Genomic DNA, 13,491 nt, shown 5'->3' on the forward strand with positions numbered 1-13,491 from the left:
ATGTAGCGGCTTATGTTTCCGGCTGCGGTGATAATTGTTCGGAACGTACAATTATCACCGCTGTTGCGCTTTTCATTTCGTTACTAATTATCTTCAAACCAAATTTGATTAAAGCTCGCTTCGCAATTTAAGGGTATACATACTGCTATTGACTATCTTTGTGCGAGGCTTATTATAGGACTAAAGAAGTCCTGTGATAACAGGTCACCAGCCTTCCATCGCGGACTGAAAACGTACAAAATCATGACTCCATACTATGACTAAACTACAGTAATAAACAACATAAAACTAAAACATGAATCTTTGTGGGTGTGTGAATATGTGTAAGGGTGTAAAAGAATTTAATTTAATTTTTAACGTATTGTTGTTGTGAGTATACATGAAATTGAACTAAAAACTTTCATTTAACGGACTTAAAATAATTTAGCAAATAAATAGCGGGCTACTTTTCTCTACTTCCATGCTCTATAGAATATAACTTGAATTTTATTGCATTAACTAGTACTTATATTTACCGCAACGAATAAAATATGTTTGTGGGTAAGTAGTAAGTATAACTGGTGAGACGAGTAGAGATAACGTCGAATATAAATGTTTTCTAAACCCATAATTTCACTAAATCTAGGCAATGTTCCAACCTGTTCAGATAAAACAACTGTTTTGTAAACCTGAAGAACCTGAAGATGAAGTACAAGATGAAGTACAAGGTCAAGATATCTGGTCATTTCCTGTGGTATATTATTATCGAGTTTTTTTTTGTTTTACTAGGTCTTCGATAGTTAAACCTATATCTTTTGGATTTTCAAGCATCATCCGCAAACAATGAGAGAATATCGCGAGCACTGCTCAAATTAGATACCCGTAAGATAGGGAGTATTTATTTTGTATTACCGTTTATGTCTGCCCTGCGATTCTGTAACTCGATAGCGACCGCCGCTACGAAAACCGCTGTGTGAGTTACAGAATCGCAAGGCTGATTTGGATTTTTTCTGCTTACTTCAGTTTTGCTGAGATTTTATAGTTTATCTAAAATACGTAGGCAAATTTTTTCCGACTAATAATCGGCACTGTTATAGTTTATTTGTTCTTTCAAGTTTTGTTACTTCAAAAGATTTTAATTAAGTTAGCGAAGTCCGCATCTCCATACAGTGCATATCGAATTCATACTCAAACAGATTTTAGTACAGTTTTCATCTTAGTGAATGAAATAATTGTTTGAAGATATCGCAAAAATCATTAGAAATTTGGCGAATTAGTGAATTGGCTCATACGAAGTTATCGCCCACGTATATTCAGTTCTGACTAATCTAGGAGCAAAACCTGCCGGCGGGTCGCGTTGAGATTAAAATCTGTACTATTAGAATGCGAGAGATGAATATAGTGATCGAGTGTCGATGACACGCGGTGTGGTGGAAGACGGGTTGGTCACACCGTTACACGCGCGCTGCCTGGCACACTTTTACGGGCCGTTACGATTAGGGCTGACGCTTGTTATGTTTTTGGATTTGACATATATTATAGCCTTAAACACTAGGAGTTAATATACATTAGGTTTATATATAATATATTTTTAAATTTGTTTTGATTTTGATTTTATTTATTTTTAATTATTTTTATTATTACTTTATACGTTACGAAAATTGTAAATACTGTATTTGTGTAAATAAAAATGCTTTAATATATAAAAAAAAAAATATTTTTGAGATATACATATTCCTTTGGCTATAGTCAAATGTTTTTTGTTGCTTTGCGTTGCTAGCTGTACGAAATAAATATGGAAATAAAGCTATAGCTGAACCTGCTCTTAGCTTAGTCTGTAACTCCATTAGCGTGTTAATTATTAATTAATAAAGCCAAAGTTTCAATTTGACTTGTTTTTATTAAAATTGTACCTACTAAAATTTACGTATAATTTAAATTGTCAAAACCTCAAAGGAAAGATAGTTTTACTTGGTTGTTAATCCAATGATTAGATCACAAGTTTTTTTTAATACGTCTTTTTAAGCAAAAGTGGAAACAATACATTTTTTGAAAACTTAAAAAAAACACTCAATAAAGTAGCAATAAATTAAATCTATTACCAACCCTATTTATAAGGTTTCTTACGCACATTTACTGTATTGTTTTCTGCACATATACGTTGCACACTAATTAATTACCACCAATCTACTTGTTTGTTAGGGCTATGTTAAATAGAATAAATATACTATTGTCGTATATCTCAACTGCGAGAGGTTGCGCCAATAGATGTTTTGTCTTGTCACCAATTTGAATTTTTAGTCACTAATGAAAGTTTCGAAAATTAAAATACATTTAAAAGTTTACTACTAGTGTACCTTTAACGCTGGCAGCATTTCCTCGCTGTATTGTGATACGTCTATATTTATTTTAAATTTTAATATAAGATGCGTTTGAAAGTACTAGTTTACATCGAACTTCGATTTTTATTCTTAACACCTGACGCGACATTGGTGTTTTTGTATGAGTTTTTATGTCGCGTTCCGGTCGGTTGCGTACTTTCAGTTTCAATATATGGCTCCGACAGTCTTACAGATAAATGCTATTATTTCGAAGCGTTCTTTGTACTACTATAATGCAAATCTAATTAAATCCTATTTAAAATCACTGAACATTAATAGACTGCCAGTGTTGGAATCTAGGTGAAATTCGTTTTTAATTATTCTATTATTTAAAATTACATAATATCTTTGATTTACGCGTCATTGACTTATTTACAGGTATATATATATATATATATTAGTTATATATATATGTACCAACCTATAGCATTTTTAATTATTTTAGCAATTAGTATAGATCATAATCTTTAAGGCTATTTAAAATATAGTTTAAATTCCAGTTCATACTACGTATTTTAAGCTACGTTCGTCCTTTATAGGTAAATTTATATATATAACTGACTCAATATGTAGATTTTTGTCTCAGAAGTCAAGCCAGTATCAATTGCACATATCCATTCGTTACACAGCACAGCGATATAAACGCTATATCAAAAAGAGTAGAGTGGATGAATAGACTAAGGAAAACAAAATAAGAAGTAATAGTATACCTTTGCAATATATTTATGAAAATATTATGTATGTATCCACAAATAGTGATAAGTTTACTAGAATAGAACATACGCTGTTTAATACTCGGAACAAACGCAGGCTGCGACCCGGGAATCCCCGTGCGACTATGAGTAGTCAGAAATTATTTTTTGGGAATAGGGATACTTTTCTTTATCCCAGAGGCTCTTTTATCTCGTCTTTTAATAAATTCAAGAAATGTATCAAAGAAAAGCTGTGTAATAAGGCATACTATAAAGTTAACGATTATCTAGTTGATAAAAGGGCCTGGGACTAGTGCTAGACAGGCTTCTAATTAATTGGCGATATTTGTTTTAACATAAGTGCTGTTTGCCATAGTCATTTGTAGGATATCAGATTTGCTATTTTAAAAGAGGTTTTTTACGCCGGCTTTTTCTCTCCGCCTACACCCTCTGTCTGGATGTCTACCGATTCAAATTTAATGACTTGGAATACCTGTATCTTTTATTCCATAATAAACAAACTTTTTTATATATATTCCTGATTCCCACTTCTGTAACTGACTATGTGTAACATATTCGTCATGAGATTTGGTGGTCAGAATCATGCATTAAGGACACAATGCAAAGAAATCTCTTATTAGGGCCTCGCATAGCCATCCCTTCTCAACTTATACAGGGGTATGTGAGGTCAGTCGTTGTAAAGCCTGGTTAAGCTTTCTCCAATGACTAAATTCGAGCTATAATTTCCATCAACGTAGTAAGGTAATGTTATGTGATTAAATTGAAGATATGTCTTTTAATGTGAAGACTACCCCCATTATTGATAAAAAGTAAAATATATATAATTGCACCATTTTAACTTAAGTATTCATCTGCCTCTTTTCTTCCCAGCGTAAACACAATTTGACAGAAAGAGACGAAGAAGCACTTTAGTTAAAATAGTGCAATATTACTTATTTAGATTATATGAACAAAGAGGGTATATGGTTGTATATTGCTCAGTTAATTCACAGAAAAAGACGGTAGACTTAAAACGTGCCATGAGGACGGAATCGTTTCTTCTTTCGTTTAAAATCCTCACTTCATATATCTAATATAATAATCAGTTCCCCGCAGTGACACTTGCGTTAATTTGAGGCCCTTACACGCACGTGGTATCAAGTGATCAAATGATGAAACTCGTCAACTCTTCTCTTCTTTCATTTAATTTGTGGAAATATCTCGATTGTGTTTTGTTCATCAACAAAGTGCGTGTTGTTCCCACGAGAGTGTTAGTGCGTGCTCTTATTTCACCATATACTGCTGATAGAGGACAAATCTTTGATTTTAATTATTTTTATTATTAATTAACTATTAATTACTTAAGATGTCATGTGGAACATCGTGTAATGGTTGCAGCTTCTTACAAATATTGTGTAAAACAAAAAACTTGGCGATTAAAAAGAGTGGCGGAGAGTTTATTGCCAGTTCTTCTCGTCCGTTATACGCCCTTTATTTAAGAACTGGAAGTAAATGTAAAAGTAGAAGCATTTAATATGTATTATTTTGACGTTCATAAGTGTACATTGTGTTACCTAAATGAATAAATGATTTTGACTTTGAAGTTAGTTTCCTGATACTTGTTCCACACGAAAGCACTCATATTTTTAATTGAAGCTTGTAAGGTGCTATTAAGGTTTTCATATGGCAGGGCTGTGACAAGCGATGCAGATAGTAATAGTCGATAATTGCATGCAAATTTATATGTCACGGTCAACGATCTAACGGTGAGCGCGTGCCTCAACAAACAAAATGCCGGACGACCTGCCGTATGTGACTAGTCACTAAGCTATATCAAAACTTGATATTTACTTACAAATGAGATCAATTTGGGTTACTATATACATTCCCAAGAGAAATAAGAAAGAAAACAAAAGTTATTGATGCACGATCTCATTGCAAAATCTATAGTGGAAATGGGCGGGCCACACAGCTCGCAAGAACGATGGCTGATGGGTAAACAGGGTAACATCGTGGAAAGGGTCATCAGGGAAAGGAAAAAGGTTACTCTTGCAATGGGTTGACGAGCTTAAACTAGTTCGGTGGAGAAAATTGGAAGAAAAAAAGACTCAACTAAAATTCATTGTATCATCTATGATAGTTGAATGTTTCTAGAAATAAATGAGGCTTAATTATTATTATTATCTACATTTATTCATTATAATAATTAAGGGTCCTAGCGCTTTAAGGCTTTTTAAAGAAATTTCAAAAAGGTTAGTCGACATCACAGGAGACCGAAGATCTGGCAGCTACCTTGGACAAAGAATTAGTCTAGCAATTCAAAGGGGGAACGCTGCCAGTATCTTCGGAACCTTGCCTAAAGGGACTCCTTTTAATGATATATTTTAGTTTATGTTAAGTTTAGTTATTTATTTCAATGTATATTATTTTATTATTAGTTTTATGTGTCTAAAAACTATTACTTGTGACGTTCATAATATATAATAATAATTATTATTATTTACATTTCTAAACCTACTGTTTAGCTGTAAGAATAATAAATATCTAATAATAATACGCTGCAACGCGTTCGAGTTCGTCCATTGCAGCCTATAGCCAAGCCATGTATGTAGACCGTGTAAAGACAAAATAATAAGCCATATACTGTTGCAGAAATATTGCCGAGATATACATTTATAATGTGTTATTAAAATGTTTTTTGTATTCTCGGGATATAATCGGCAATGATGTAGCACATTTTACCATGGAGAGTGTTCAGAGGAGTTGTTCGGATTAATACCTGCAGCTGAATTTCATCATCGGACGTCGAGACAGAATACGAAATTCCACCCGTATCACCTCGACGTCCGCCGTTCCACAACTGAGCGTTTTTCAAGGCAGTTTTTGCCGCGCACCACCACTATGTGGAACCAGCTGCCCACTGAAGTATTTCCGAACCAATTCGACTTAGGGTCCTTCAAGAAAAGAGCGTACCGATTCCTGAAAGGCCGGCAACGCACTCGCGAGCCCTCTGGCATTGAGAGTGTCCATGGGCGGCGGTATCACTTAACATCAGGTGAGCCTCCTGCCCGTTTGCCCCCTGTTTTATAAAAAAAAAAAAAACATATTTCATTAAAAGTGTAGCCCGTGTAGAGGCCACTTTAGGAACGCGCGGTACAAAAACTCATCATGGAATTCTAGTTCCCCGTCGCTACTGAGAGTTAGAGCAGCAGCGATAAAAGCTAAAAGGATAAGCTGGCAATTACGTACTGTAACTGTAAAAAAATACGGCAAAACTTAATTCAATATATTACAAAACATCGCCAATTAAAGCAATACTTGACAGCCTCGCGTTTTTGGTGTTGCCAAGTTGAAACAGTAGTTTTATAATTATTTCTATTCTGACCAACTGCCCTAAAAGGAAATATATTTAATTCACGCGTAAAAGTCTAAACTGGATAGTTTGAAATCACTAGTAAAAATGTAATATTCATTTGAATTTTTTTATTAATAAATGGTCATACAAAATTAATATAATAAACATGTAATTATAATATAAATATTTTTTTTACAATATTCTTAACATACATAATAATATTAACCAAAAATTGATAAGTAGAAACATAATCCCTGTAGCAGTGCAGAATTCCCGGTAATCTACCAGGCGCTAACAAAAATAAAAAATAATATAATTTACATTAATAAGTCTTTGGTTGTTGCAATGCCTGATTCGAATACAGAATAATAATGGACAGATGCCGAAATGTACTCGTTTTAAGAAGCAGATATTGATATTCACTTGACTTTTTGGTGCTTGAGTTCCGAATTGGATTTTACAAACGTAATTCATTGTTTAGATGTGCAATTTACATATTTAGATACCTATATACGACCATGAAGTCTTACAAAGGCCCTGGTGTTTGCGCTAAACTATTCTTATTATTTATTGTACTAACATATTTGTATATTTTAGAATAGACGTAAGACGAACTCCATGCTTTGGTTTTATAAGGATATCGATGTTTATTTATTACGGAAATTTCTAACGTGAATTATCCGTGATAATTTAACTTGAGTTTGGATAGTTTTATTTATTTTTCCGTAAGATTTCATTAAATATTGCATAAAGTTATTTTACAGCTCAAAGCAACGAATGTGAATGTACGAAAACAAAGTAGATATTAGTCAAATAGGAAATGGAAGTCTTAAAAGACCAGACGACCTAGAATAAAAATGTAAGAAAAAAAATGTAAGAATCGTATCATATTTGGGAAACCATTAGGGAAACAAGCGTGACTAATATAAATAAAATAAGAATTTTTATGATGAGTGAGAGTGAAAAGTATTTTTAAAACGCCACCAATTTGGGTGAGGTCGCGTGAAAATTGAAATGAAAAAAAAAAAAGAAAATGTCGTTAATATTTACACATTATTTAGAGCGCAACGGCTGTCTTATAGATAAACTATGCTTGATTTTTCTGTTGATACTAGCTGCCCCCACGAACTTCGTTCCTCCTTAATGTGATTTTACTTAGCCTACCTTTTTAGTACATACCAACATGGAGCATTTTGCTTCGCTACCCCAGAGACTGTTCGGTTTTCTGGAATGAAAACTTTTTCTTTTTAACTTTACAAATTCTCATGAGCTATTGTTGTCTATGGTTACAGTACTCAACGTAGCAGCAGGCAAGGCGCCCATGCAAGTATCAACTGAAAACACCGGTGTCCCGCAGAAAGCCCTAGACGGGAGTACTGCGTCCGCCTTTAGTTCAGAGACCTGTACCCTCACCAAGAAGGAGAAAACACCCTGGTGGTATGTCAACCTACTAGAACCGTACATGGTTCAGCTGGTGCGATTGGATTTTGGACAACCTTGTTGCGGTAAGTGTAATAGATGTATAGAATATTTAATAATTGGTTCGTAAAATTCGACTTAGGGTCTTTCAAGAAAAGAGCGTAGCAATTCATGAAAGGCCGGCAACGCACTTGCGAGCCTTCTGGAAATGTGTGTCCATGTCCACATCAATTAACATCAGATGAGCCTCCTCCCCGTTTGCCTCCTATTACAACAAAAATTAGAAATTTTCTCTTCTGGTGCATAGGAAAAGCCTAAAGATGACGTTTCTCGACTCACAACCTCTGTTGAACGTGGTGATGTAGTTTTTATGATACCAGGGTTCATCGGTAACCTAAGGCATCAAAAGTTTAATCAGTGCCTCTATCATGAGAACAATAATTTTAAAAGCTGATGTACTGTCTAAATTTCTACTTAATCTGTGTCAAAATTTAAAGTGTCACTAATCACTATACTGTGTTTAATAATAACAATCAAACATCAGAAACAATATGACTCATGTTGCAGATATAATATAGTTAATAATATAGTGAATGCATAAGTAAAGATATATTAATAATGAGATAGCAATTTTCACTGTACGCACTACGTATGTATTATCAAGATTGCCATTTGCCTTAAATATCCGGTGGAGCGTAGCACTTTGTTTTTCACTTACACTGTACCTTGGGAAAATTATACCATATAGTAAATGTTGCATGTTACGAGGTACTAAGTAAAATTTTGCCTCACTAGATCAAAATTTTAATATGCAGTTTAATTGAATGAATTTTTGTTCACTGGAAATCGAACCCGCGGGGGTTTAACACTCGACCTGGAAGCTGAGTGTTATAAAAATTGGATCAAATTTTTCATTACTACTTACTACAACTAATTTTTACTGTAATAAAGCTTTCATACATAATATTGTACATTTAATGGTTTAAAATGTGATATTGTAGTATCTAAGTCTAAGTCTTTCAAATATTATGTCCCACAGACTGTACCAAATGGCTTTAGTACAGAACCCAGTACTCATTTACATGTTAAAATTTAACATTATTTACATATTGTAAAATAGTTTGAATGTGCTTAAACTCATAATATAGGTATTTTTCAGGTTTAAAATGACTCTTTTCTACAAAATAAAAAGTAAAAATATTCACTTTCTAATACACAAAGGAAGAATGCATCGGTGTTTACAATTTATGGTTGACTTAGTTTATTAAAAGGTTGGAAAATGTTAGTAAATATCGACTATAAAAACCGGTACATCAAATTCATTTAACAATACTGCTTGCTAGAAACCCATAAATAGGCTAGAGTTATCTAATAATAAGTCGACGGAGCGTTTCCAACTTTCCACAATTGAATGTTCCCCATAATTTTATAATAGTTCTGCAGTTTGCGGTTAGGCACCGCGAAGAAACCTTCGGATGAAAGTTTTGAGACAATCAACTCAGGCCGTAACGAAAGCGCCGTGAATTGAGTAAAAACGATTGAGTTCTCACACAGTGAAGATGAAGTAATTGACTGATTAATTTATATTAAATATATCCGAGAGGCAGTTTTCTGCGACAGCGCACGCGATGACGAGCTGTGACCCACATCTTTTGCATAGTGAAAAGAGCTTAGGATATTCAGAGCGATCGTATTTAATAATAACTTTATTTAACGTTTAGTACTAGCTTCTATGCAACTTATTATTGAGAGAGTAGTCAGTTTGTGGCGTATTTTTATTAAAAATCAATGAAATCAGTATCGGTTGTTTAGTATAAGAGTCGTTCTCTTGTATATGACAAAATTATTCAGAGGTTTTAAAGTTGGGATTTCTCAAAACATAACATACCTGAACTAACATTAAAAAAAATTGCAGGTGCAAACAAGCCAGCAGTGGTGGTCGTAAGAGTTGGCAACAATCGTCCTGATAACGGGACCAATCCAATATGCAACCGATTCACTGGATTCCTTGAGGAAGGGCAACCACTATTTCTACCTTGCAACCCACCAATGCCTGGGGCATTTGTCAGCGTCCATTTAGAAACTTCCGCCGCAACTCAGCTTTCAATTTGCGAAGCTTTTGTGTACACGGATCAAGCATTGCCGATTGAGCGATGCCCACAGTTCCGAGACCAGCCTCCAGGCAGTACAGCTACCTATAATGGAAAATGTTACGTGTTCTATGATCGACAGCCAGCAAACTTTAGAGACGCGCTGACGTTTTGTCACTCCCGCGGTGGAACCTTGGTAGATGAGAGCAACCCGGCACTGCAAGGATTTATAAGCTGGGAACTTTGGAGACGCCATAGGTGAGTTAAGCTTGCGAAAGAGGAGTGGGCTCTAGCGTTTATTTCACGTCAATTTGATTGAATTTACATGAACTATATTAAGTTATATACCTACGTGAACAAAAGCTTATAGTCCGGTCAATATAGACCAAAAAATGAGCGTGAGGGTATATAAAGTCCCAACAAGCTGAAAATCAGTAAAATTGTTCAAAACATAATTATAAATAATATTTAAAAGTTCCCCATCATGACCCATCAGCCAAAATCTTATAACCTAAAATTAAAAATTCGCACATAAATAGTTAAAGTTTACTCCTCGCTCAAAGGCCGGCAACGCACCGGGCAAATGGGTATCCATGGGCTGCGATGACTGCCCTTTTTGGGCGTCTCATAGGCTCGATTGCTATTGCTGCCTATTCTATAAAAAAATATACGTCACTAAAATAGCAATAAAGTAAATTTGAAAATTTGAATGCTAGAGCCCACGCAATTTTCATACTTCAATTTATATTGTCTAACGGATGAATGATGATTTCATAAATGATATAAAAGTGAACTTTACTGTTTCCACTGATGCGATATTGATGGGAGTCAGGTATTTACTGATATAATCTAGTTGTATCGGAACAGCTTTGCGTAATGTTGGAGTTTGATTTATGACTTATATACTCGTAAATTTGTAAGAGATTTTGTTAAAATATGTCAATGTGTATTATGTTCCTAGTTCTGAGCTCAACCATATTTAAAGTTTTTTTAGATTTTGATATGGCTGGCATCAATTTCCTTAATCGATCGAAGTTAGTTGTTAGATTATTACGAGTATAATATATGCACAATTATACTTTAATATCACGTAAGGAATTACGTGATATTAAGTGTCTAAGTTCTGGATCTGGAGTTCTGGATCCAATTCAAACAAGATTTTGTCTGTAAATATGAAAATCTATGATTAAAGGGAGAATCAATGAAAATTTTAGACGTGGGTGTCAGCATGTAAGGTTCCGGTGTGTTTCGGTCAACGAAATGCTTTAAATAATAGACAATATAATTTTAATAAAAAAAAAACAGAATAATGATAATTAATTAAATGCTATTAATGCTGTGAAATTAAATGCTATGCTAATTAAAATGAAGAGTGTCAGCGTAACTCCGACGATTTAGGTAATCGCGCTTAAAAAACCTAAGAAAGCCTGACTGAGCATTATTTACAGCTTTAGCTCGTACAGCGTGGTATTTAAATATTAAACCTTGCCAATCTTACTACGACTTATTACTTATATTAATAAACTCTTCTAATGTTTTCAAGAAAAATCAAATCACCTTTGATTTGATTTTTCTTCCATAATGATGGAGCTCTTAGGTAATAAGTTTTGAGAATATGATATTATTATTGTTTTTAAATTTATTTTGATATTTCTATGCTGATTTCATATTTTTGATTGTATCTTTGTTTAGTACAAATGGCAAATAAAGGATTTGGCAAAACCAAGAAAAATATTACTTTTTGAAAGCTACCCTATTGTTAAACGCGCAGCAACGGCTACGAAAGATAAACTCTGTTTCTTCTTTTGTTCATTCACTGAGAGACATCATCGAATGTTGAGGCAGAATACGAAATAACACCCGTATCACCTCGACTTCCGTCGTTCCACAACTGAGCGTTTTTTAATGCACTTTTGCCCCGCACCACCACTATGTGGAACTGCCCACTGAAGTAGTTTTTGAACCAATTCGACTTAGGATCCATCAAGAGCGTACCAATTAAAAGGCCGGCAACGTACCGACTCGCAAGCCCTCTGGCATTACAGTGACAATGGGCAGCGGTTTACTTTAGGTGAGCCTCCTGCCCGTTTGCTATGAAAAAAAGACTACGACGCAACTAACGCAGGTAAAACCGTAAGGCGGAGCAAATTCATAATAAATATAAAAACAAGATACAGTATATAACGCTTTCTATATTCACTGTATGTACATAACACAACCATTATATAAAAACAAAATCCAATAACAGATTTTGAGCGGATGCTTAAAAGGTAGGATTGTCTTCAAAACAATTTCCTTTGATTTCCGCCACATGCCCAGCCCATTTCCACTGCAGCGTCAATGCGTCCACATAAGATATCACGCGAATTAAACACCCGTTGTAATATCAGATTCATGATCGGAGCGAATTGGGAATGTAAACTAAACCAGTTACAAATCGATCATACATTATACAGCTATCTACGGTCCGTTATTTGATTTTACCTATAGTTTCAACTGAAATACTTTTCACCTTTTCTGTCATATTGTGTTTACGCTGTGATGAAGAGAGATAAATTTATCTGAATAAAGAAGTTAACGATTAAACTGAAAAGCTTACTAAGAATTAGACTAATAATTACGGTTTCCGATTTACGGTTTACCCTAACATTCAGTCTCTTAGTGCTTAATATGACAAACGGAAGTAATTCTTAGCCCTAACTTCGAATGCTAACGATTTTTTCTAGTTTTAATAATCATTGTATTTAATTATTTCTTAACTCTTTAGTAAGGAATTTAAAGGGATTTCTACTGTAGTGTTCAGGCTCAAGGCAGACTTAGTGGTAATTTTGTACTCTTAGTTTATTTATAATGTTTAGCAATAGTAATAATTAAAAATCTTCGGATCTTAACTTCTGTTATTCGATATAGTGACAAAATTATGGTTTATTTTTTAGTCTTCGGTAGAATTAACAGTGCTACACATTTTGCAACAGTTAACAATATTACGAAATTATATTACGGTACTCGCAATCGGACATAATGATGAATTTATTCTCACGCTAAAAGGGGGTGGTCTAAAGCCTGTTTCTTAGAAGTCAGTTTCATAATACATTTATGTATCGTTAAGCATTGCACGTGTACATATTGTTAAGATGTGTAATAAAGAATATTAAAACATTCTTCATCTTTCTTCTTTGGCTTAGTACAAATGTTTCGGAGGCGTAGAAAATGTGAAAGTGAAAACGTTGTAACTAGGATAGCCAATTCAAGATCTTTAAACTAAATAAGTTGGGTCGTGCACGTTTATATACGAACGTTACGATATAACAATGTGCGGGAATAAAGCTCCGCTTGGTTACATGACGTGAATAAGACCTGATACGAACCATATTTGTCGAAGGTCCTACAGTCAGTGATGCCAACTCCTTCAGACTGTTCCCCTGGAGCAACTTCAAATACCCTTAAATATGACGATATTTTAGCAGTAAAACCCCTAAATTTTTATTGTAGAATTGGTTTGAGAAGTAATTTTGAAATACATAAAGTAGTATAAAATAAGTGTTGTAATTGCGTGTACATTTTACACATTTACA

The 13,491-nt window shown here is 34.2% G+C and overlaps 1 protein-coding gene across 4 annotated transcripts in view; it reads left to right on the plus strand.

Moving 5' to 3' along the window:
- Nucleotides 1–13,491, plus strand: part of LOC125062756 (CUB and sushi domain-containing protein 3) — a 40,502-nt gene that overhangs the window by 17,967 nt on the left and 9,044 nt on the right. For all 4 annotated transcript variants that reach the window (XM_047668877.1, XM_047668878.1, XM_047668875.1 and 1 more), the window contains exons 3-4: nt 7,700–7,912; nt 9,742–10,174. In XM_047668877.1, coding sequence (XP_047524833.1) covers nt 7,700–7,912; nt 9,742–10,174 — 646 coding nt within the window. The remainder of the gene's footprint in view (nt 1–7,699; nt 7,913–9,741; nt 10,175–13,491) is intronic.

The sequence above is a fragment of the Pieris napi genome, chromosome Z, assembly GCF_905475465.1.
Source record: "Pieris napi chromosome Z, ilPieNapi1.2, whole genome shotgun sequence".
NCBI lineage: Eukaryota > Metazoa > Arthropoda > Insecta > Lepidoptera > Pieridae > Pieris > Pieris napi.